General features: G+C 44.0%; 1 protein-coding gene across 3 annotated transcripts in view; it reads left to right on the top strand.

Annotated features, from left to right (window-relative positions):
- The window catches only part of MGAT5 (alpha-1,6-mannosylglycoprotein 6-beta-N-acetylglucosaminyltransferase), a 251,467-nt gene that overhangs the window by 80,031 nt on the left and 147,302 nt on the right, over positions 1-24,134 (top strand). For all 3 annotated transcript variants that reach the window (XM_033944757.1, XM_033944755.1, XM_033944756.1), the window contains exon 5: positions 841-930. In XM_033944757.1, coding sequence (XP_033800648.1) covers positions 841-930 — 90 coding nt within the window. The remainder of the gene's footprint in view (positions 1-840; positions 931-24,134) is intronic.

The raw sequence follows: 24,134 nt of genomic DNA, 5'->3' as shown, positions 1-24,134 counted from the left end.
TGTTTTTTTGTACTTGACTGTATATTGAAAGCCCATGTATTACAAGCAACTGTAGAGCACTGATGCATTAAAAGGGTATACTAAGGATTCTAAGGGGTATTATGAGCAGCAACAGAAACAGTATGTCTATTGAAAGAAAAAGGAGGGAGGGGAAGAGGGGACTAAGGAAAATACAGGAAAACACAAAAGGGGAAAAGCTGGGGATGCTGTCAAAGCAGTGGAGTCAGAATGGTGGGAGTCAAAAAATAATGTACTCCTTTTAATGTGAACACAGAAGATCAACCAGAGGAAAATAGGACTAGGACCAATGTGATCTGAAAAATGCCCTGCCAAAATAGTTGGTGGGGTGGGGTGGGGAGAGGGAGAATGCATTTTATGTTTGTAGTTTTTAGAATGTTTGTGCATTTTTATATTTCTTTCTTATGCTTACTTGATTATAAGAGGAAATACATTTCTGTTTCTCTTTGTCCTGGAATTGAAGAGGAGGCAGAAGTTGGGAGGGAGAGGAAGGAGAGAGGATGTTGCCAAAAGTGTAGAAAAAGTAGATGCAAGAAGAAATAGCGTAAGAAACAAAAACAAAGAGAGCTGAAAAAGGGAAAGACAGAGGGTGTCGGAGAAAAAGAACTTGGGTTCATGGGTTAGTGGCAAGATAAGCACTAGCAACCGAGTAGAAACAACTTGTGGGGAAAGTGTTAAGAAGGGGGGTTTCCTACTGCTCACTTGCAAAAATGCTCCCAGTGGTAGGGTACATCCCCTCACACCTTGGGAAACAGGAGGAACATTGAGTAGATGAACCAGTAGTTCTTTATTTACTGATAACTACTTTTTTGTCTTTTTCAGTGGATGAAGGATATGTGGCGGTCAGATTCTTGCTATTCAAGTTATGGAGTGGATGGGTCCACATGTTCTTTTTTTATTTACCTCAGTGAGGTTAGTATATCTAATTTGCCTCTTATATAGCACATTATACCCAGTGAAAAAAAGGTTTTAAGCTATATCAACATATGAAAGGAAAAGGGGATGGGACTTGATATACAGCCTTTCTTTGGTTATAATCAAAGCGGTTTACAGATTATACATAGGTACTTACTTTGTACCTGGGGCGGTGGAGGGTTAAGTGACTTGCCCAGAGTCACAAGGAACTGAAGTGGAAATTGAACCCAGTTCCCTGGGTTCTCAGACTACGGCACTATCCACTGGTCTACTCCTCGCTCAAACATTACTGATTCTCTCCTCTCCATTATAAATTCTGTATAGAAACATGTAGTAATATGCACTCATGTCCCATTCACCTTATTTTTATGCTTCCTGCTTTTACTGTAGGGTAGACACTAAGGGGCTCATAATAATTTTTTTTTAAAAGTCCAAAAAGTGGCCTAAATCGGTACTTGGGACGATCAAAAAGCCATATCATCTAAGTACCGATAATCAAAACTAATTTTAGACGTATCTAAAACTAGCTTAGGCCTTTCCCCTGCCTCTAAACGCTTAGAGCGAAAAGAGGCATTTTTAGAGGAGGGGAAAGGGTGGGAGGTGGGCCGATCTAGACTTAGTCGTACAGCAAGTATAACCAAAACCTTTAACAGGTTGCCTAGTCGGAACTTATACGTTTTGACTTAGACCAAGTCAAAACAGGTATAAGTTCTGAAAAGGGGCCGCTGAGTTGATTGCCCCAGCTCAGTAGCCCCAGCCCTCAGTAGCTTCCCACCCCCCACTGCAACGATCGCGCCAGGAGAGATGCCCAATCTCTCCTGTTGCGGTTCGTGGCAGTTTGGGGGCAGGGGGGATGGCATTCACGGCAGAAGAGATGCCCAATCTATCCTGTCGCGATCGCGATCCACCCCCGAACCAATACCTGAATTGGCCCAGTTGCCTTAGGCCCCTCCTGTGGGCGGGGCCTTAGGCGCTTGGCCCAATCAGGCCCCAAGGCCTGCCATTTGGAAGATGGCGGGCCTTCCGGGCGGACGAGCTTGGGACCCATTCATCCATTCAACTTAGAGTAAGTCAAGGGGAGGTGGGAGTGGTGGTCGGGGGTGTTCGCGGAGGGATACTCCATGGGCAGGAGGGCCTGCGCTCCCTCCTGCTTGTATTTTAGGGGGGGGTCGCCATGGGCAGGATGGGTTGGGCCCCCTCCACAAATTTTAAGGGGGTTGGGGGTTGGGCTCCCTCCTGACGGTATTGGTTCGGGGGTGGGGGGGTGGATCGCGATCGTGTTAGGAGAGATTGGGCATCTCTCCTGCCGCGGGTTGCGGCAGTTTGGAGGGGGGGCGCGATCATGGCAGGGGAGATGAGCTATCTCTCCTGCCGTGATCGTTGTGTGTGTGTGGGGGGGGGGAATTCTCTAACCGGTGTTGTTTTTGACAGACTCCGGTTACAGAATCCAGCTTTTAGGTGAAGGACTGGCCCCTACTTCACCTAAAAGGTCTTGTTTTGGGCGTTGGGACTTAGGCTATTTTTGGGTTGATAATGTGTTGTAAGTTTAGACGTAATGGTGGTCTGGGCGTTTAAACTGCTGAACGTAGAGGTAGGCCATTCTCAAAAAAAAAACAAAAACCCTCATTTTGGATGGATGGTTTTGGTTTTTTTTTAGAATGGTCATTTTCCTGCTGCTACTTTCAGCGTTTAGGGCCTTAGGCCAAAAGGGGACTTAGACGCTTTTTTTTTATTATGCCCCTCCATGTATTTGCAGCAGTAAACATAATATATCAAAATCTAATCTAATTTTCAATTTCTGGGTTGCTCTATGGTTATCTAGTTCAAGGCAACCTACAAATCAAGAAGTGAGAAGGGAGAGTGTGGAGCAGTGGTTAAAAGCTACAGCCTCAGTACCCTGATGTTGTGGGTTCAAACCCACGCTGCTCCTTGTGACCCTGGGCAAGTCACTTAATCCCCCCATTGTCCCAGGTACATTAGATAGATTGTGAGCCTGCCGGGACAGATAGGGAAAAATGCTTGAGTACCTAAATAAATTCATGTAAATCGTTCTGTGCTCCCCTGGGAGAATAGTATAGAAAATTGAATAAATAAATAAAGTACAATACAGTTGAATTTTGATACCAGTGGAGTTTGGGGAGGGAGCTCTTGTGATTTCTGGAAGGGTGAAATGCTGTGTAGGTTGCTGTGGTAGAGCATACTAGTTAAGTATCGATGGAGTATATGTTCTCAAAAAGGAAATTATTCAGTTTCTTTCAAAATCTGGGGTAGTTATGTTCTGTCTTGATGATTATTGGAAGATTGTTCCAGGTCTTGGTGCCAAGGTAGGTGAGTAGTGAGTTAAATATGCACTTGTATTTTACACCTATGGGAGAGGGAAGGATCAAGATTTCTGACTGATATTGACCAGGAGTTGGCAAAAAGGTTTATAAGTGGCTCTTCGGAGTTCACATAAAGGATGCGGAACATTGCACATAATAGTTTGAAGGTGATTGATGCAAGCGTTAATAGATAGCCAGTGCAGTTTACTGTAGTAAGATGAGATGGCATCATATTTTTTTCAGTTTGAATATTAGTCTTATTGCTATATTTTGTATCAGTTGTAGTTTGTGCGTGAGGGTAGAGTTAATGCCAGCATAGAGAGAGTTACAGTAGTCTAGTTGGGATAGTAAGAGCATCTTTGTCAGTATGGCAAAGTGATGATCATGGAAGAAGGATAATAATAATAATAATAATAACAACTTTATTTTTCTATACTGCCATAGTCATAGAAACATAGAAATAGACGGCAGATAAGGGCCACAGCTCATCTAGTCTGCCCACCCTAATGACCCTCCCCTACCTTTCTCTGTGAAGAGATCCCACGTGACGATCCCATTTTGTCTTAAAATCAGGCACGCTGCTGGCCTCGATCACCTGAAGTGGAAGACTATTCCAGCGATCAACCACTCTCTCGGTGAAAAAGTACTTCCTGGTGTCACCGTGCAGCTTCCCTCCCCTGATTTTCCACGGATGCCCTCTTGTAGCCGTGGGACCTTTGAAAAAGAAGATATCTTCTTCCACCTCGATATAGCCCGTGAGATATTTGAACGTCTCGATCATGTCTCCCCTTTCTCTGCGTTCCTCGAGTGAGTATAGCCGCAACTTATCCAGCCGTTCCTTGTACGGGAGGTCCTTGAGTCCCGAGACCATCCGGGTGGCCATTCGCTGGACCGACTCCAGTCTCAGCACATCTTTGCGGTAATGAGGCCTCCAGAATTGTACACAGTATTCCAGATGGGATCTCACCATGGATCTATACAATGGCATAATGACTTCAGGCTTACGGCTGACGAAACCCCTACGTATACACCCTATGATTTGTCTAGCCTTAGATGAAGCCTGCTCCACTTGATTGGCAGTCTTCATGTCTTCACTGATGATCACACCTAAGTCCCGTTCTGCTACAGTCTTTGCTAGGATCTCGCCATTAAGGGTGTAACTTTTGCATGGATTTTGGCTGCCAAGATGCATGACTTTGCATTTTTTGGCATTGAAACCTAGTTGCCAGATCCTAGACCAGCGCTCCAGTAGGAGTAGGTCGTGCGTCATATTGTCGGACATTGAGTTTTTGACCGTTGCACTCCTGTCTACTACATTGCATAGTTTGGCATCATCTGCGAATAACGTTATTTTACCTCGAAGCCCTTCAGCCAAGTCTGTTATAAAGATGTTGAACAGGATCGGGCCCAAGACCGAGCCCTGAGGCACTCCACTGATCACCCCCGTCGTTTCAGAGGGGGTGCCGTTCACCACCAGCCACTGAAGCCTACCTCCAAGCCAGTTCTCAACCCATTTTGTCAGTGTGTCACCCAATCCTATAGAACTCATTTTGCTCAACAACCTGCGGTGTGGTACGCTATCGAAAGCTTTGCTGAAGTCTAAGTATACGATGTCCAGGGGCTCCCCAACATCCAGCTTCTTCATCACCCAGTCAAAGAAGCTGATCAGGTTGGATTGGCAGGATCTCCCCAAAGTAAATCCATGTTGACGGGGATCCCGTAGATTCTCCTCATTCAGGATCGTATCCAATTGACGTTTGATTAGAGTTTCCATCAGCTTGCTCACTATTGATGTGAGACTCACCGGTCTGTAGTTCGCAGCCTCCATCCTGCAACCTTTCTTGTGGAGTGGAATAACGTTAGCCGTTTTCCAGTCCAATGGGACTATACCCGTACTAAGGGAGAGATTGAAGAGCGCAGATAGTGGTTCCGCCAAGACATCACTTAACTCCCTGAACACCCTGGGGTGTAGGTTGTCTGGCCCCATCGCTTTGTTAACCTTGAGTTTAGACAGCTCCAGTAGACACTGCTTGGCATAAACTCGAAATTACTAAACGGGTCTACTGAGCCATCCCTTGTCTGTAGCTGAGGGCCGTATCCCGACGCCTCGTGGGTGAAGACCGAACAGAAGTATTCGTTTAAAAGTTTAGCCTTTTCCAAGTCTGCTTCTACATAGTTCCTGTCTGGTTTCCTAAGGCGTACTATCCCGCCTGTGTTTCTGTTTCTGTCACTAATATACCTGAAGAAGGATTTATCGCCCTTCTTGATGTTCTTCGCTAACGTCTCCTCGTTTCGGAATTTGGCCTCTCTAACTGCTGTTTTGACGGCTCTTGCCTTGGCCAGGTAGTCTTCTCTCGAGTCCTGATTCCCTGATTGTTTGTAAGAAATGAACGCTCTTTTGTTCTCTTTTATGAGGCCCGAGATCTCCGCAGAGAACCACTGTGGCTTATTGTTCCTTCGCCGTTTACTTACTGATTTTATATAGCGGTTGGTTGCCTCCTGTATGGTATCTTTCAGAGCTGACCACATTTCTTCTACGTTATCTGTTACTGCTTGGTTTTGTAGCGCATGATGGATGAATTCCCCCATGCCCTCGAAGTTGGTGTCCTTGAAGCTGAGGACCTTGGTCAATGTGTTAGATTTGGCGAACCCCTTTTTGAGATTGAACCATACCATGTTGTGGTCACTGGAGGCCAACGCTTCGCCCACTGAGACCTCTGTGACACTTTCGCCATTGGTAAGCAACAGGTCCAGTATTGCCTGCTCCCTTGTTGGCTCCAACACCAGTTGTCTCAGTCTTGCTCCCTTCATAGAGTTCAATAGCCTCCTGCTGCTGCTGGATGTAGAGGAAAGTGTGTTCCAATCCACATCAGGCATATTGAAGTCACCTAACAGTACTGTATCCCCATACAAGGTGATATTCTCTATGTTTCCGATCAATTCCATATCCAGGTCATCCTGTTGTCTTGGGGGTCTGTATATTACGCCAAGATACAGGCTTTGTCTTTCCCCCTGACCAAATTTACCCAAAGGGATTCCCCTGTGTACCTGACATCTGCGATTCTGGTGACTTTAATGTCATCTTTAGTATATAGTGCTACACCTCCTCCCATTTTGCCCTCCCTGTCACGACGAAGTAAATTGTAGCCCGGTAGGACCATGTCCCACCCATGGGAGTCTGTGAGCCAGGTCTCAGATATCGCCACCACATCCAGGTCAGCGTTCCTTATTTCAGTCTCTAATTTTAGGATCTTGTTGCCCAAACTGTGGGCGTTGACGTACATGGCTTTCCATGTCGCATGTTCGCTATGTTTCTGTGGGGATATTCCCGCTTGAGCTACTTGGACACTTTTAGTACTAGCTGTAATATGAGCACCTACCCCAGACTCAGAGAAATGTGAGTACCCTGTGGGGGAATTCCCGCTTGAGCTACTTGGACTCTTTTGGTACAATTTGCAATGTGTGTACACTCCCTAGACCCCGAATCACAGCATGTACCCACCCCAGACTCGGAAATGTGTGTACTCGCCCCAGACCCAGAATTTCGGTGTCCACTTACCCCAGTCTCAAAAAAGTATTGACAGCCTAGCTCACCAGGTGGGTTGTTTGAGCCTGTACCCTCCCCAACTTACCTAGTTTAAAGCCCTGTGAAGTAGACGGGCTAGTCGGTGTCCAAGGACGTTCTTCCCTCTTCTGGTCAGGTGTAGCCCGTCTGATCCTTGTAGTCCTTATAGTGCCTCTCCATGGTGCAGGAACCCGAAGTTCATCTCCTTGCACCATCCTCGCAGCCAGTCGTTAGCCCTCTGGATGCGCTCCTCCCTGGCTCTACCCTTGCCCTTCACTGGGAGGATCGAGGAGAAGACCACCTGTGCATCCATCCTCCTCAGCTTCTCACCCAGGGCTCTAAAGTCTTCTTGTACGCTCTCCTGGGTGTTCCTGGCAGTGTTGTTTGTTCCAACGTGGATGAGAAGCATAGGGAAGTGGTCCTGGAGCTTGATGAGTCTGTCCAGGCAAGCGGTTACATCCCGGATCCTGGCCCCCGGCAAACAGCAAACCTCTCTTGATTGAAAGTCTGATCTGCAAATTGGTCCCTCGGTGCCCCTCAGTAGCAAATCCCCGATCACCACCACTCTGCGCTTCTTAGGGGTGGGCCGACCTGTTGTCTCTGGAACTGGGGCCTTCTGCTGAACAACTCCCTGTACCTCGTTGTCAGATACTTCCTGTAGTAGCTGGAATCTGTTCTTCAAGATGATTTGCGGGGTCGATGTAGAACAGCCCTGTATGTGAGAGAAAGAGACAGAAGATGAGGAAGGTCTTCTGTGTTTTCCTGTGGAGGAAGTTACCAGCTGCCAGGAGTCAGCGTCTCCAGCCTCCTCCTCTATTCCGGTGGTTGGTCTCAAGATAGCAGGATTGGTTGCTGGCTTGGTTGCTTTGGGTGTCATGGGTATGGGTTCCTGATTGGTGATCTGGGACAGCTCTTGGATGACTCCGTCGATGAAGGTCTCGTCGTCACGAATGCTTCTTAGGTGCTGGACCTCCTCTCTCAGGCTCCTTAGCTCCAGCAAAAGGCTGACATCTAGCTGATCTGTTGCTTCCATCTATGTGGAGACTGTAGACAACCTTGTGGGGATGGCCTCGTTCTGTACAGAGACCTCTGCACTTCGTCCTTGTTTCCCCTCCGTCTGCACGAGTACCGTAGCCACCCCCTGGATACCCTCGGTGACTGGACAACCTGACTGGATTGAAGTCTTGTTGCTTCTGGTCCTACCTGCCATAATAAAAAGGTGTTTTTATTATCAATTATTAAATTTTTTTTTTTTTTTATATTTTCTGTTAGGATAGGGGTTGATAGTTATATGTCAGATAGTGTAGAGGTTTGAGGGATAGAGGTAGTCAGTTAGTTCTTGGTCAGATAGTGTTAAAATTTGAGGGATAGAGGTAGACAGTTAATTGTTTGTTAAGGCTGCCTGTTTACTAGTGAGCTAGAAAGGGCTGCCTGATTGAAAGGTATGAGGATAGAGTGGTCTGCCTGGTTAAATGTTTGAGGATAGAGTGACTGGTGAGATCTGCCTGGTTAGTGTGAAAGTTTTAGGTGCTTGCTGGTTAGGTAGAAAGTTTAAAGGATTTGGTAGAAGTCGGAAGTTAGACTGAAGTTAATTGGTTAATTAGCTAATTTTAGAAGTTAAACTACAGACTAAAGTTAAAAGTCCCTCCTTGAGGCTCTTCGCAAAGGCGATCTAGCTAAGGCGAGCGCCTTCGCCGCGCGCCGTTGGCTCGACCCCTTTTATGGGGGAGATCGGCTGTGACGTCGGGGGGTGGGCGGAGTTACCACCTGCCTCGTCCTGCTCCCTTTGCCGCTTCTCCTGCCTTCTCCGCTCCCTTTTACTGCCTCCTCCGACTCTCTGTTCACTTCTCCTGCCTTCTGCTCCCCTTAACTGCCTCCTCTGACTCTCCGTTCGCTTTCTCCTGCCTTCTCCGCTGCTCTCTTTGCGCCTGCTTTAGTCCTTCCGCCCTCACCGCTGTGTCAGCCCTCTCAGTCCCTGCAATTGGAAACAAGCACACTCTACTCACAGCACCTCTGATTTTCCTCAAAGCTCCTCCACGTGCTTGCCCAACAGGCCCCCTTTGGCTGGCTTAGCGCTGAGGACCCGCTGTTGGCTCGACCCCTTTTATGGGGGAGATCGGCTGTGACGTCGGGGGGTGGGCGGAGTTACCACTCGCCTCGTTCTGCTCCCTTTGCCGCTTCTCCTGCCTTCTCCGCTCCCTTTTACTGCCTCCTCCGACTCTCTGTTCACTTCTCCTGCCTTCTGCTCCCCTTAACTGCCTCCTCTGACTCTCCGTTTGCTTTCTCCTGCCTTCTCCGCTGCTCTCTTTGCGCCTGCTTTAGTCCTTCCGCCCTCACCGCTGTGTCAGCCCTCTCAGTCCCTGCAATTGGAAACAAGCACACTCTACTCACAGCACCTCCGATTTTCCTCAAAGCTCCTCCACGTGCTTGCCCAGCAGGCCCCCTTCGGCTGGCTTAGCGCTGAGGACCCGCTGTTGGCTCGACCCCTTTTATGGGGGAGATCGGCTGTGACGTCGGGGGGTGGGCGGAGTTACCACTCGCCTCGTCCTGCTCCCTTTGCCGCTTCTCCTGCCTTCTCCGCTCCCTTTTACTGCCTCCTCCGACTCTCTGTTCACTTCTCCTGCCTTCCGCTTCCCTTAACTGCCTCCTCTGACTCTCCGTTCGCTTTCTCCTGCCTTCTCCGCTCCTCTCTTTGCGCCTGCTTTAGTCCTTCTGCCCTCACCGCTGTGTCCAGACGACTTCTAGGCGGTTCACATCGAAAGAAGGCTGGACATTCAGCGAATTACAAATGCATGAGAGGAATGTTGCAGAAGAAAAGGGTTGTAGGGGAGGGAGTGTAAGAGGGGTTGAAAGGGGAGGGAAAGTGAGAGGGGTAGGAATTGCCTGAAGATTGCTTCGGGTTTGTAGGGGGACAAAGCATAGTGAGCGCGGATTGGTCTGATTAGGTGATGAATTTGTCAAACAGAGTGGTTTTGATAGATTTTCGGAATGCTTTGTAGGTCTGTCTGGTTTTATTTATGTAGTTTCCCAGGGATTTTCTAATTGTCAACAGTAGACAGAAAGAGGCTAAGATACTCATGCCACTCATCCTCATTGTCTTGGTTTCTGCGGATCACTGGCAAACGGCAGCCCTCGATCACCTCACCCGCTTCCGTAGCCGCCATCTGATTACTCTTAGTTGTCTCATGCTATAGAAAACTTTTTTCATAGGTTAGAAATTTGGGGTTCATAAGATAGAGTTGAGTATAACTCCAAGGACCTTAGAGGTTTTGTATATATTTAGAGAGGTTCCTGAGGGTAGTATTACAGTTGTAGGGACTTTTTGTCAGATGTTGTGAAATAATAGGACTTTGAATTTTGCTATGATTAGTTTGAGTTTATTGATTATAGCCCAGGCATGTATATTGTCTATGCTGTTGGATATTCTTTAAGAGACATCGTGTGCGTTGTTTGATCAGGATAAACAGGAGGATGTCATCTGCATAAGATAGTAATCATTGTTGTTGTTGAAATTTAATGTGACCCAAGGAACTAATGAAGAGGTTGTATAGTATTGGGGAGAGTGGCAATCCTTAAGGGATGCCCGCAGAATACTTTGAACCAGCTTAGAGCAGTAGGAAATCTTTGAACCACTTTAGAACTGTGCCCTCAATGCCTATTTCATTTAGTTTGATTAAAAGTAGGTAGTGGTTGACCAAATCAAAAGCATTATCACCTCGATATCTGTCCTAATTTACTGGATCAAGCACCCACTGAGTTTATAACTTGGCTGACGGAGCTTGTTAACAGGTGCCTGTCAAAAGGATTCTTATTGTAAGACATTATTGGCCATCTCACTGACACCCATTTCCAAAGCTGCAGGTTTAGATCTATCTAAGGTAGAAAACAGGCCCGTAGCAGGTATACATACCATGGTTAGCTAAGCTGGTATAATTCTGTGTTAATACACAACTTTATGAATTTCTAAGCCTGTTAGACGGCTATCATAGCTGTCAACATGGCTTCAGACCAATGCACATTACTCAATCCTTTCTAAACATAACATCAAAGGCAAAGACTTATCTTAGCAAAGGCAAGCAAATTATACTGTTGTAGTTCGATATCTCAGCGATATCTCGTTTTTTTCCTTTTTATGTAATTTCCAATATAAAATGAATTTGTAACTTTTCCCCCCTTTCCCCCTTTAATCATGTCTGTCTTTAATCTGACTACAAAAATGTTAGTCGGTTTATTTAATTTGTATGTTGTCTTTTATATCCAATTATCTGTGAGACCACTAACTAGTGGCTTTTTAAATTGTTCATCGCTTAGAAAATTTGTATAAGCGATTCATCAAACGGTAATGAAACTTGAAACTTAAACTTGGCATTTGATACAGTAGATCACTCATTATTACTTTTAAAAGCAGAACTACTAGGAATGTGTGGGCTAGTGTTGAAATGGTTCACAGAATTCCTTAACAAGAGAACATATGATGTAAGGAAAGTTCATAAGAAATCTCAAACCTGTGATGCCTTCTGTGGGGTTCCACAAAGCTCCCCTCTTTAGCCATCACAGTTCAATATATTAATGAACGCCTTGGGCAGGCAGTTTTCCTCCATTCTCCTCCACACAAGTCCATACTTTTTCTTATGCAGATGATCTTTCTCCTCTGGGTAGCCAACGACTCCATCATGGATACATTGCAACACATCTATTCTGATTTCAAAGTACATGGTCACAGTGGAACTTCCTTAAATTAAACAAGCAAACGACGAAGGTGCTATGGTTTGGTGATCACAACTCAGTACCTCACTGAGAGTTAACCTTGTGCTCAAGTGAGAAGCTCATGATTAATAAAACAAAGGTATTAGGATTAATTCTAGATTTCAATCTCACCATGGGTGAGCAGATTACCTTACTGTTTAAAAGATTTTTCTTCAGATTGAGGCAGTTGAGGACAATAAAATCAGTCCTGAACCAGACTAGTTTTCGGACAATGACTTGAGCAGTTCTACTTCCATATCTAGATTATTGCAACTCTTTATATTGCAACATCACAATATAAGAACATAAGCAATGCCTCTGCAGGGTCAGACCTGAGGTCCATCGCACCCAGCAGCTCGCTCACGCAGCGGCCCAACAGGTCCAGGACCTGTGCAATGATCCTCTATTTATACCCTTCTATCAGAGGTTGCAACTACTCCAGAACACAGCAGCTAGACTGATTTTCCATAAGGCCTGATTTGAGAGGGCCAGAGTTTTAAAATTGCATGTAAAGCCATAGTAGTTCGAGACGGTTTACAATAAGAAGAGCTGGACAGTCAGCGAAAAAAATAACAATGATGTCTTTGAATACATGAATATTTGTAGGGAGGGAGAGAGACAAAGTAAAAGTCACAATTTGGGGACAACGAGTACATGCAAGTAGTGTACAGGGATAAGGCTTTAAGAGTTCTTGGTTACAAATTGGTTAAACAGGTTGGTTTTAACTAGTTTTCTGAAGTTAAGATAGGATGAGGAGTGCTTGATGATGTTGCCTAGCCAGCCGTTCTGTTGACTTGCTTGGAAAGCAAGAGTTCTGTCAAGGAATCTTTTGTATCGGCAGGTTTTTATTGTAGGGTGGCTAAACATATGTATTCTGCGTGTAGGCCTGGTGGAACAATCTAATTTAAAATGGGAGACAGGTATAGGGGGGCCAAACCAAGAATAGATTTGAAACATAGGAAGGCAAATTTGAACAACACTCTTGCTTCTAGGGGCAGCCAATGAAGTTTTTGGTAGTAGGGGGTTATGTGATCCCATTTTTTTATACTGAAAATCAGTCGCATTGCCGAATTTTGTATGATTCGGAGTCTTTGAATGGTTTTTTTGAGAGACCCCAGATAAATGATGTAGCAATAGTCGAGCAGGCTTAAAATGGAGAATTGCACAAGTAAGCGGAATGATGCTGCGTCGAAGTACTTTCTAATGGTTCTTAGTTTCCATAGTGTCGAGAAGCCTTTTTTGATCAGTAACTCTGTGTGAATATCTAGAGTGAGGTAACGGTCCAGTGTCGCTCCCAGAATTTTTATGGAATTGACAATAGGGAAGTTCTGACCGTTCAGGGAAATTGAAGTATCTTTGATTTTGTCATTCAGGTTCGCCAGGAAGAATTTGGTTTTTTCAGCATTGAGTTTCAGTTTGAACTCAGTCATACATGATTCAATTTGCTTTAAAGTTGATGCCAGATGATTCTTGGTATCAGGAGTCAGGCTTGTTAGGAGAAGGACTATGGTGATGTCATCGGCAAAGATGTAGAATTTGATTTTTAATTTTTGCAGTAGATTCGCCAATGAGGTAAGGTAAATGTTGAACGGAGTGGGGGATGGGGTGAACCCTGTGGGACTCCGCATGTGTTTACCCAGCTGGTGGATTGGTTATTATCACTATAGATTCGGTACGATCGTTTAGTCAAGAAACCTTGGAACCATTTTAATACATTACCAGAGAGTCCAATTGTCTCCAAGCAGTCAATTAGGATAGCATGTTCGACTAAATCGAAGGCACTACTCAAGTATAACTGAAGGATTAGTGCACTAGAGCCCTGGCTGAATAAATTCAGGAGGGAATCCAGCAGTGAAGCAATAAGTTTCCGTGCTAAACCCGGAATGAAAACCTGATTGGTTGTCATGAAGTATGCTGAGTTTATCCAGGTATGTTACTAAATCTTGGTTTACCAAGCCTTCCATCAGCTTTACAAAAAAGGGAATGTTCGCAATGGGTCTGTAATTCGATGTCAACTTGATAGATTCCTTGGGAATTTTTACAATCGGTGTGATCAGTATCTGACCTAACTCCTCGGGAAATGTACCAGATAGTAATAGATAGGAGAGCCAATTGTATAACTTGGCTGTGAAGGTGACCGGGGCGGCTTTCATGATGTTTGGTGGGCAACTGTCTAATCTGCAGTAAGAATCAGCATATTTCAAGTAGAATTTGCAGAATTGTTGCCAGGTGGGGATAAAAAAATTATTCCAGTACATGTCTACTCTGGGTTCGTCAATGTGTTGGGCGACGACTGGGTAGTTTCAAATGGTTGGTTGTGGAGATTGATAGGTTGGATCTTAGGTTTTTGATTTTGTTGTTAAAAAATTCAGCCAGAGCTTCGGCTGATGATGGGGAGTCTGTAGTGGGGTGGGAAAAGACCTGTATATCGTAAAGATTGTTAACTAGTTAAAATAGATTCTTAGTATTGGTGTTGGGGAAAGTCTATTTTTTGTGCGTAGAAATTTGTGCGTTTTGTAGTTATAAGTTTTTTTTGTATTCTTTTAATTTTTGTCTCCAATTTGTTCTTCCTTTGTTATCTCCTGATTTCAGCCATTGTCTTTCTAGTTTTCATAATTCTCGTTTCGCTGTTCCTAGCTCGGCGTCAAACCAGCCATCCAGGTTTTTCTTAATTTGATGGGGGCCATCTTGTTTAGAATCTGCGTGCTCGTATTGGTCCAAGAGTCTACAGAGAGGGGGTCTGAGTCTGAGTTTGACGTGTATCGTAGTGTGACCAGAATTCCACTGGGTTTACCAAGCCTCTGGTGGCTGCCGTTTTCCTAATCCTTTTTGCCTCCTTGGGTTTGGTTGGGGTGCGTTTGGCTTGCCAGTTAAATTGGAAATTGCATAAACGGCGGTCCGACCAAAGAGTATCGGTCCAAGTGGTTTGGGGTAGACTAGATCTTTAGAAGAAAAGGTAACTAGATCTAGCTGATGTCCTTTTTGATGGGTTCTTTCTGGGGGTGGCACAGGGAAGTCTAGAGACGCGATAAAGGACAGTAATTCTTTGGCGTCGCCCTGCTCTATCAGCTCTAGGTGGATGTTCAGATAACCAGGTTGTAGGGACCAGCTGTAGAGCTCGTAAGGAGGAATTCAAAGAAGGTATCCTTGGCAGTGGACCATTTCTTGGGAGGGATGTAAAGTAGACCAGAGTTTACAAGAAAGGATTTTGAGATCCACTGAGGATTTCGAAGCTAAGATGGTGGATTCAAATGAGTCTTTTACAATGATGGCTAATCCTCCCCCTCTTCCCCTGCTTCTGGGCAGAGAAATGATTTTGAACCCTGGTGGGAGGCACTCACGTATGATGATGTCATTATTGGAGATCACTTAAATAACTATATTCATATCACAATTTTAAAAATTAAATAATTATTAATTTAAATAGTGCTCAGACCCACAACCTTAGTGTTCAAGTGTAAAAACACACAACACCGGCTGCCGTCAGACCATCATGGCACTGTTATTGTCTGTACCACCATACAACAATCTAACCTCCATTTACTATAAAGTTAACTTATCTTTTGTGGTGGTAGGTACTCCTCCGATGGTCACATGATGGGCAGCTGGTGTCATAAAGTGCTTGTGCAACTAATAATAATTTCTGGAAGCCAAAAAATACATCTATCTTCTCTTCTACTCGAGTTTTGCCTTGTGCTTCCTCAGGAAGGTATTATCTATCAATCAAAAAAACATATAACTTAAAACATCTCACTTCAAAAACATTAACACTAATGCTGTTTACAAAGTATATCAAGCACTATTTACAAAGTATATCAAGCACTATTTAAATTAATAATTATTTAATTTTTAAAATTGTGATATGAATATAGTTATTTAAGTTATTATCACAATTGGAAATTATATTAATCCCTATATTTATTATATTATATTATTGGAGATCAGCCATGTTTCATTTAAAAGGACAAAGTCAGGGTTGGTCTCCTCAAGCCAGTCTTTAACCAATTGTGACTTATTCCTAATAGATCTAATGTTTAGGTAAAAACCTTGGACCTTTTTGAAGGTTGGGGGAGTCAGTTGTTACTGAGCAGGAGACTTTCCTCAGCTTCCGCTGGTTTTTGCAGAAAGGTCTGTTTGGTTTATGTGAGGGAGGTAAGATCGGGATTTGAAAAGGGCCCCATTAAGAACAGTCGTGTATGAATCGATGGGTAGGTCTCTGGGGTTCTAAGTTGGTGTAACGGGGTCAAGTGAGGATTGGGATAGGTGTAGAGTATAGGGCATCTGCTGACCTGCTTTTGTAGCAGGACCATTAAAACATAAGAAACAGTATTAAATGCTGATTTACAGAAGCCATTTTGTTGTGAGATTTTTTGACAGAGAAGAGGTGGCTTTAGCCGGGGTTTTAACAGAGTGAGGAGGCTATAATTGGAGTAAGATAATTAGCTAAACATGCAAATACTTATAATTTTTCGGGTCTGTGGGAAGGTCTTCTAAGGCAGGAGATGGAACCGCTCGAGGATGGCGCTGGTTGTTGATGAGAGGAAGTTTGGTGGAGCAGGGAGGTTCTTCAGGTTGGCTAACCTAGAGCTGATAGGAAGGTAAAGGCAGAGGTGGAGGGGCAGGTTCCCACGCCCGTTGTTAAGCCGCCCTGGACAGAGCCTAGCTGCAGCGGGGGGAAGGTGCTGTAATGTAGGGTATCTTCTTCTTCTGCTCCGCTCAGCCACTTCGCAAAGGTGCGCGCTATGGCACGCGCCTTTGCCATGCGCCGAACGGCTACACGCCGTTCCCTCAGTCTAATTTGAATGTTCCTGCAGGTCGGAAGGGGACGGAGCTAGCTTGCACGCCTGGCTGGGAGGTGGTTTGAAACGAGGCTCCATGGAGGAGCTGGCCTGGTCTGCTGGACACTGCCGATTGCAGGGGGTGGCTTGAAGCGAGGCTCAGTGGAGGAGCTGGCCCGCTCGCTGCTGGATGCTGCCGATTGTAGGTTCAGTTGTGAGAGAGTTCCCTCAGTCTAATTTGAATGTTCCTGCAGGTCGGGAGGGGGCGGAGCTGGCTCGCACGCCCGGCTGGGAATTGATTTGAAACGAGGCTCCATGGAGAAGCTGGCCTGGTCTTCTGGGCACTGCTGACTGCAGGGGGGTGGCCCGAAACGAGGCTCCATGTTGGAACCGGCCCGCTCACTACTGGATGCTGTCGATTGCAGGTTCAGTTGTCTCATTACACCTCCCTACAAACGACCTTGTTTCACCAATTCCTTGGCTCTTCAGGGGATCAATGCACAAGCCTTGAATAATAATAATAATAATAATAATTTTATTATATACCGCTATACCCTAAGATCAAAGCGGTTTACAATGAGAGTCGTGCTGAGAGAGCAAGCAGTGTTTACAATAGGAGACATATGTTTACAACAAGATACATATGTTTGGAGCAGGATATAAGATACAAGCTTTTGGAATCAGAAATCTAGGATACATAAGCTTTGGGATAAGATATCTAAGATGCATAGGCTTGGAACCAGAAGTCTTGGATACATTATCTTTGGAATAAGATATCTCAGATATATATAGGGCTGGTCACAGTGTGGCTGCACTGTTTTATTAATCACGAGCTTCTCACTGTGACCAGCCCCATATATATATAAGAGATGATCCAGACTCTCAGAACAGGAATACAAAGCTTAGCATAAAGTAGACCCTCTACACCAGCCAGATAGTAAATCAAACCTTACTGCTTCGCAGCCTCCCCAGGCTCAAACAACCCTCTAGCCCTTATTAACTGAACACAATCCTCCCAGTTATACTACCCCGTTTAATCACAATCTTACTGGCCCATGTTCAGCATTCAACCCAGTCAGATTACGATCATACAAACGGTTCAAAACACAGCTCTCAGATTGATATATTCATTGGAAAAATACGATCACATTACCACTGCTTACCAAGACTCACACTGGCTCCCAATACAAGCACGCATACAATACAAATTCTTTTGCACCCTCTTCAGAGCCCTAAATGGAACTGGTCCTAGCTACCTAAACAAACACCTAATCAGAAATAACACATCAAGACCAAGGAGAACACAGGCTTTCTTCACCCATTGAGCAAGGGACATGACGCCTCTTGAAAGCTCAAGGTTTGAAAAATAATAAAAAACATGCAAAATGACACCAGCGCAAGGTTTTAAAAATTATAATTATGATTTATTGAGTTATTGTTTCTATTTTTCCATTATGAAATTCAAAAGAATAAAGCATAATTGCTTGTATTAACAGTTGCGCTAATGGGAGATCGTTATAGTTACCAAATGCTGGCCTGATAACGAGCTCACCTCAGGATTCATGACCCTCTATTATATACTTTTGGCTCAGTGACATCATCAGTTTGACAACCAATAAAAATCAACAGAAGAGGTGTTTCAAATTAGACAAAGACAAAAGTTTCAGAAAAGTACATTTGTTTGCTTATAGTCGTTCCTGAATATAAATCATAATTTTCACAAAAGTATATTAAGATAAATTATTTGTTAAAAAGATGCTATGAACCATGCTGAAAATTAGTCAGCCTTAGAGGAAAAGAGAAACTCTCCCAAAACTGACAGGTTCAAATTACATAGCCATTACACAGAAGCCTTCCTAGAAAAGGAGGAGGAGGGGCTGGTCTCCCCCTCTCTTCACTAGAAACTGTTACTCATTTCCAGATGTTTTAGGATTTCTTTAGGTTGCAAAGATATATAATATGTTTTTCAAACCCATTCTATTTGGCAATTTCCCCAAAAAATATGCAACACCTACAACTGTTGCAGAATGCAGCAGTCAGACTAATCTTTGGACTAAAAAAATTTGACCACGTGACACCCTACTACCAGCAGCTACATTGGCTGCCGATGAAGGCACGCGTAAAGTTCAAATTTGCCTGTTTCTGCTTTAAAGCATTACACGGACTTGCCCCCAAATACATTACTGACCTTTTCTCCTTCTCAACCAACAGACACAAGAGAAGTTCGCATTCCAACTTCGTTTCCCCCCCAGTGAGAGGTTGCAAACTGAAAAAACACCATGAATTCCTTCTCTCACACCAAGCAGCATCATGGGGTAAAGACCTAGAACAATTACTTTCGCCCTCTACTTATGAGGAATTTAGGAAACGTCTAAAAACACACCTGTTCCTAAAACATCTTGACAACTGATCCACTTATCTCTTTCCTCTCAATAGCGACCTACTGTCCTTTTGATCACTTTTCTCCTCAACAATGAATTTCCTGTCTAATTACTTCTCTTTCTTCTTCCCCTCTTGAAGTCAGTCAATTTGTACCTTTGCTTAATTTTTTGTAAACCGCATAGAACTTCACGGTATTGCGGTATATAAGCTGTTATTATTATTATTATTATTCTTTTGTTCAATACACAGTCATACAATAACACCAGGGGCCCCCCATTTGTTCATAACTTGATTCATTCATTCATAATTTTCATTCATAACTCGGCCATTCATACTTAATGCATTTTATATCTTAGTTTAGGACACGTTATCTTCCTAGCCAGTCTAAAACACATGTGGTATTAATTTACACCACGATGCTGAGAACAAAGACTTGGAAAACAAAATGGATTCCAAACACTGAGAAGATATAGAAAAGACAGAGAACCAAGATGGATTCCATGTATCCTTTATGATTTCCTCCATGATCTGGCCCAACAGCAAAGTACATAAAAAGAACACCATTCTTTCCCTTATATTAATCTGTAGTGTGTTTTTCTGGTTTTAGCTACATTTATATTCAGATTTTTATTCACCAGTTTGTCGTACGCTTCTATTGGGCGTGTCCTTAACTAACACATATGTTTGTATCTAACTAGAATTACCCAGAATCATACGAAAAACAGGCACTTTTGTAGAAAAACTCCACAAAAATACTGCACTATCATATTCTGATATCCATTCCATTACCGCCCCATAAACATCACCCCCTACTGGCCACGAGCCACTACTCCTCACTCATCCCCCAGCAAAAGGCATACAAAGCAAAAAAACTATATGATGAACTACTAGCCACCAGAGCAACGAAAATAGACTGCCACCTCCAAACTACTGACCAAGACGACTAACTACAAAACATTCAGGAAAGAACTAAAAACTATACTTTTCAAAAAAATTGTCAAATGAGCTAACTAAAATATAAGATATAGTGGCGCTAGAAAAGGTTCAAAGAAGAGTACACTGGGTAACTTATCTACTACTAGGTCTAGGGGGCATGCCCTGAAATATCTACACTCTGGAATTTATTTCCAGAGAATGTGGAGAAAGCAGTTAGCTTAGCAGGCTTTAAAAAAAGGTTTGGATGATTTTTTAAAAGAAAAGACCATAAGCCATTATTAAGATGGACTTGGGGAAATCCATTGCTTATTCCTAGGATAAACAGCATAAAATATATTTTACTTTTTGGGATCTTGCTTGTGACCCGAGTTGGCCACTGTTAGAAACAGGATATTGGGCTTGATGGACCTTCAGTCTGTCCCTGTACGGCAACTCTTATGTTCTTATGTGAGCCAAGCATAGGAGAATCAAGCCTTTGTGACATCACTGAGGTTGGCTCTTAGGCATTGGTGGAATGAGGCATTATGACATCACAATCTCAGCTCTTGAATGTTGCTATACTTTGGGTTTCTGCCAGGTACTTGGAAACAGGATACTGGGCTTGATGGACCTTTGGTCTGTCCCAGTATGGCAACTCTTATGTTCTAAGAGCGACCAAGATGGTAAAGGGGATGGAACTCAGCTTGGAAAAGAGACGGCTGAGGGGAGATATGATTGAAGTCTACAAAATCCTGAGTGGAGTAGAACAAGTGGATTGATTTTTCACTCCGTCAAAAATTACAAAGACTAGGGGACACTCGATGAAGTTACAGGGAAATACTTTTTAAACCAGTAGGAGGAAATTTTTTTTTTTTTTTTTCCACTCAAGAGAATAGTTAAGCTCTGGAACGCATTGCCAGAGGATGTGGTAAGAGTGGATAGCGTAGCTGGTTTTAAGAAAGGTTTGGACAAGTTCCTGGAGGAAAAGTCCATAGGCCGTTATTGAGAAAGACATGGGGGAAGCCACTGCTTGCCCTGTATTGGCAGCATGGAATATTGCTACACCTTGGGTTTTGACCAGGTACTAGTGACCTGGATTGGCCACCGTGAGAACGGGCTACAGGGCTTGATGGACCATTGGTTTGACCCAGTAAGGCTATTCTTATGTTCTTAAAAACCTTATAAATCCTCTCCCATATCCCATCGCTTATGCTGGTCTTCAATTCGTGTAAGCTCACTCTATGTAAGCTCCCTAGGAATGCCCAGGTCAACTCTTTTTGTAAACCGCCTAGAACTGAAAGGTATTGGCGGGATAGAAAACACTAATGAAATGTAAATACATCCACACACCTTCACACAACCTCATGGTCCTATCCATTAAAGTTCTTAAGTAGCTGGTGTCCAGTAATGATCTGCGTACCATCTAGTAAAAGAATGGGGAAAAAACCCCAAGTCCAACCATCAGGAGTAATGGGTGCATCGAGGAGCAACTCATGAACCAAAAACCAAGCACACACTTGACCATCTTCAGGTACCAGCACGAAGAGCTTTCAAGCCGCTAAGCAGGACCGGCGGTGGAAGAAATGGCACTCATTGAAGGCATCTCCACAGTTCACGAAGCCAGCACTGTGGTTGAGTAAAATGTAGTGGTGCCATTATGGCGCATGTGAAGTCTCGCAGGGTAAAGCAGCGCAAACCTGATCTTTCTAGCAACCAATGTCGAACAAACCATGGCAGAGGCATGTCATTGTTGTTCCACCTTGCTGGAATAATCCTGGAAACACAGCACTCTGGTATTATTATTGGTAAGTTGGTGATCTCCTCCACGGTTTGCTTGCAAAATGTTCTGCTTGAGAGTATAATTTAAGATTTTGCGATCACCACCCACAGTCTGGTTGCATGGGTCGCACGCAGTCCAAGTCTGTGGGCCCTTTCAATGCGAAGAGGGTCCAGATTGGCCGAAAAAGTAATGGAGGCAGTCAGTCAAGTTTCCAGCACTCTTCGCAGGTCTTGCTCTGAGACGTCCTCCAGCAATCCAATAAAACGAAGGTTACACCGCCGAGACCTGTTTTCAATTTCCTCTATGTGGTCCTCGAGCGCTGTTAAAATGCGGCGACCCTCCTGCCCCATACTCTCCAACTTGGCTTGCACACTTTCCAGCTTTCTGTTGATGGGAAGAAGGCGCTTTTCTAGGATAGTCTCCATGACAGCAATAACCTCAGTGGTGGTCTCTGTGATCCAAGCGGACCCAACTGGTGAATATCTGGGGCTTGGAGGTGCCGCCATTTTAGAGTCTCTGGGCTTTTTATGTTTGCGATCTTTTTGGGCTGATTTGAGTGACATCCCCATCAAACTCCAACTCCAAACGCACCTGCTGTTGTAAGGGGGAGGCTAATACCTCAATTTACCTCAATCTCAGCCCCGGAGGTTGGCAATGCAGAGGGTTACAGAGGAGGGTGACAGGAGAGACACAAACTAGCATCTTCTCTCTTCCATGGGGGTCACGTGATCTCTCGGTCACTTAGATAAAAGCTTTCAATATTGAGAAATTCTACCTTTTTCCTGTTTTTAAGAGTCTTATACTGTAGATTTTCTGTGACCCTTTTTTTTAAAGCTGCTAACAGCTTTGTGCAAGAGACATTTCAGGATTACATTGATTCTTTGCTCCTTCCATTACTTTCTCTGAACAGTAATTGAACTTCATTTATATTTTCAGTTGATTGCTTCTGATATTCCTCCCATTAACTAGACAGAGATGGGAAAAGGAGGAAGAAGATTTATACATGCACAAGAAGTACTACTCTTCCTGAAATCCATTTTGATTAAGTTGAAGTATTCTAGGACAATTGCCGGTTACTTCCTGTATATTCCTTCACTGTGACTTCTAACCACATGACAGACTAAATATTTGATTGCAGTAGTTGAGAGTAGTGCTGCCGAATTGAGGGGAAAAAATTTCCGAGTTGATTCACTTTTCTTGTCCAATAGGTTTATTTTGTAGCCTCTTCACCACCCTAGACACCTTTGCCTTTTCCACCTCCATGCCGGCACTGTTGTGTAAACAAAAAGACTTTTCCTCTCTGTAAGGTCCTAGCTCATGTTTGCTGTTTAACACCAGCTCTGGCAGAATACACATTTCAAATCTTGACATATTGTAATTACAAAAAATAAAATTATTTTTCTACTTTTTATTGTTTGATCATTTTATTATTCAAATCATGTTGGTCCCAGGCTCTGGTTTCTTCTGTTAACTCACTTGGCAGGGTCTCATGCCCATTTGACATTTTCTTCTTTGTCTGTTCCCACCATGTATCTTCCATCTCTGTACCTTCACTTCCACTGCCATATCCAACATTTGTTTGTCTGTCTGTCTCAATCCTTCCCCTCTCCCTCTCCCCCTCTCGCCCTCTCCTTTCTATTACTGAGCTGTTGTACTATTAAAACATTAGAGTTCCACACTATCAGTTTTTTCACTACAATTCTCCCTCTGTATTCGCGGTTTCTGCACTCGCGGTTTCACTTATTTTTCGCATGCTGACTCCGCCCCCCAACATTACATCTTGATTAAAGTTCTTTTTCTTTTACTGTACTGATAAAAAAAAGTTTAGCTTACCAACATTCACTCTGAAAATCGCTGCTTCCATGCTGCCTTGAGCTCCCATCGTAGTCTCGAGAGACTACGGGAGCTCAAGGCAGCCATTTCCTATGAGTGATCTGCACGGGGCAGGAGTGTGAGAAGATCGCTACTGCCCTGAAAACCCACTAGACCACCAGGTAAGGCTTAAGGGGGGGTTTACAGAGCTTAAAATAGCCAGGGATAAGCGGGGGTTAGGGGCAGAACTGGCCCAAATATTATTCGTATTTTTTTAATATTCGCGGGCCGGCTCTGCCCCTAACCCCCGTGGATACGGAGAGAGAATTGTAATACATAGTGCCTGTTTCCAAAAACCGCAAATAACTATTGAAATGTTATTCGCGGTTTCAATTTTAAAAACTCTGGCTGTTTCCCAAAACCGCAAATAGCATAAAAAGTTATTTGCAGTTTTTCCATATTGCGGCTATGTTCCACCCGCATCCACCGTGAATATAAGAACATAAGAAGTTGCCTCCGCTGAGGCAGACCATAGGTCCATCCTGCCCAGCGGTCCGCTCCCACGGCGGCCCATCAGGCCCATTGCCTGAGTAGTGGTCTATACCTATCTATACCCTTCAATCCCTTTTTCTTCTACGGAGGGAGAAGTGTAGTTTAAAAAAAATCCTCCCTGGACCTTTACAGAATTACTGGAATTGGGTAAAATTCTCCATACCCACTTCATGCATCTTTACTCTATCAACTGTTTTTACAGGGTGATGGCTTATAGTGGCTTGGCTTCACTAAAATTAGTCATTGCCTACTCATGCTAATGCACTTGTTTATCAGAACCACCCTTCTTCCTCCACACAGACATAAATAATCACAGCAGATGTACTGAATGGCTATCACTTCTCCTTGGA

This window comes from Geotrypetes seraphini, chromosome 5, assembly GCF_902459505.1.
Source record: "Geotrypetes seraphini chromosome 5, aGeoSer1.1, whole genome shotgun sequence".
Lineage (NCBI taxonomy): Eukaryota > Metazoa > Chordata > Amphibia > Gymnophiona > Dermophiidae > Geotrypetes > Geotrypetes seraphini.
The sequence above is the reverse complement of the archived record's forward strand: the minus strand, read 5'-3'. Positions and strand labels throughout refer to the sequence as shown.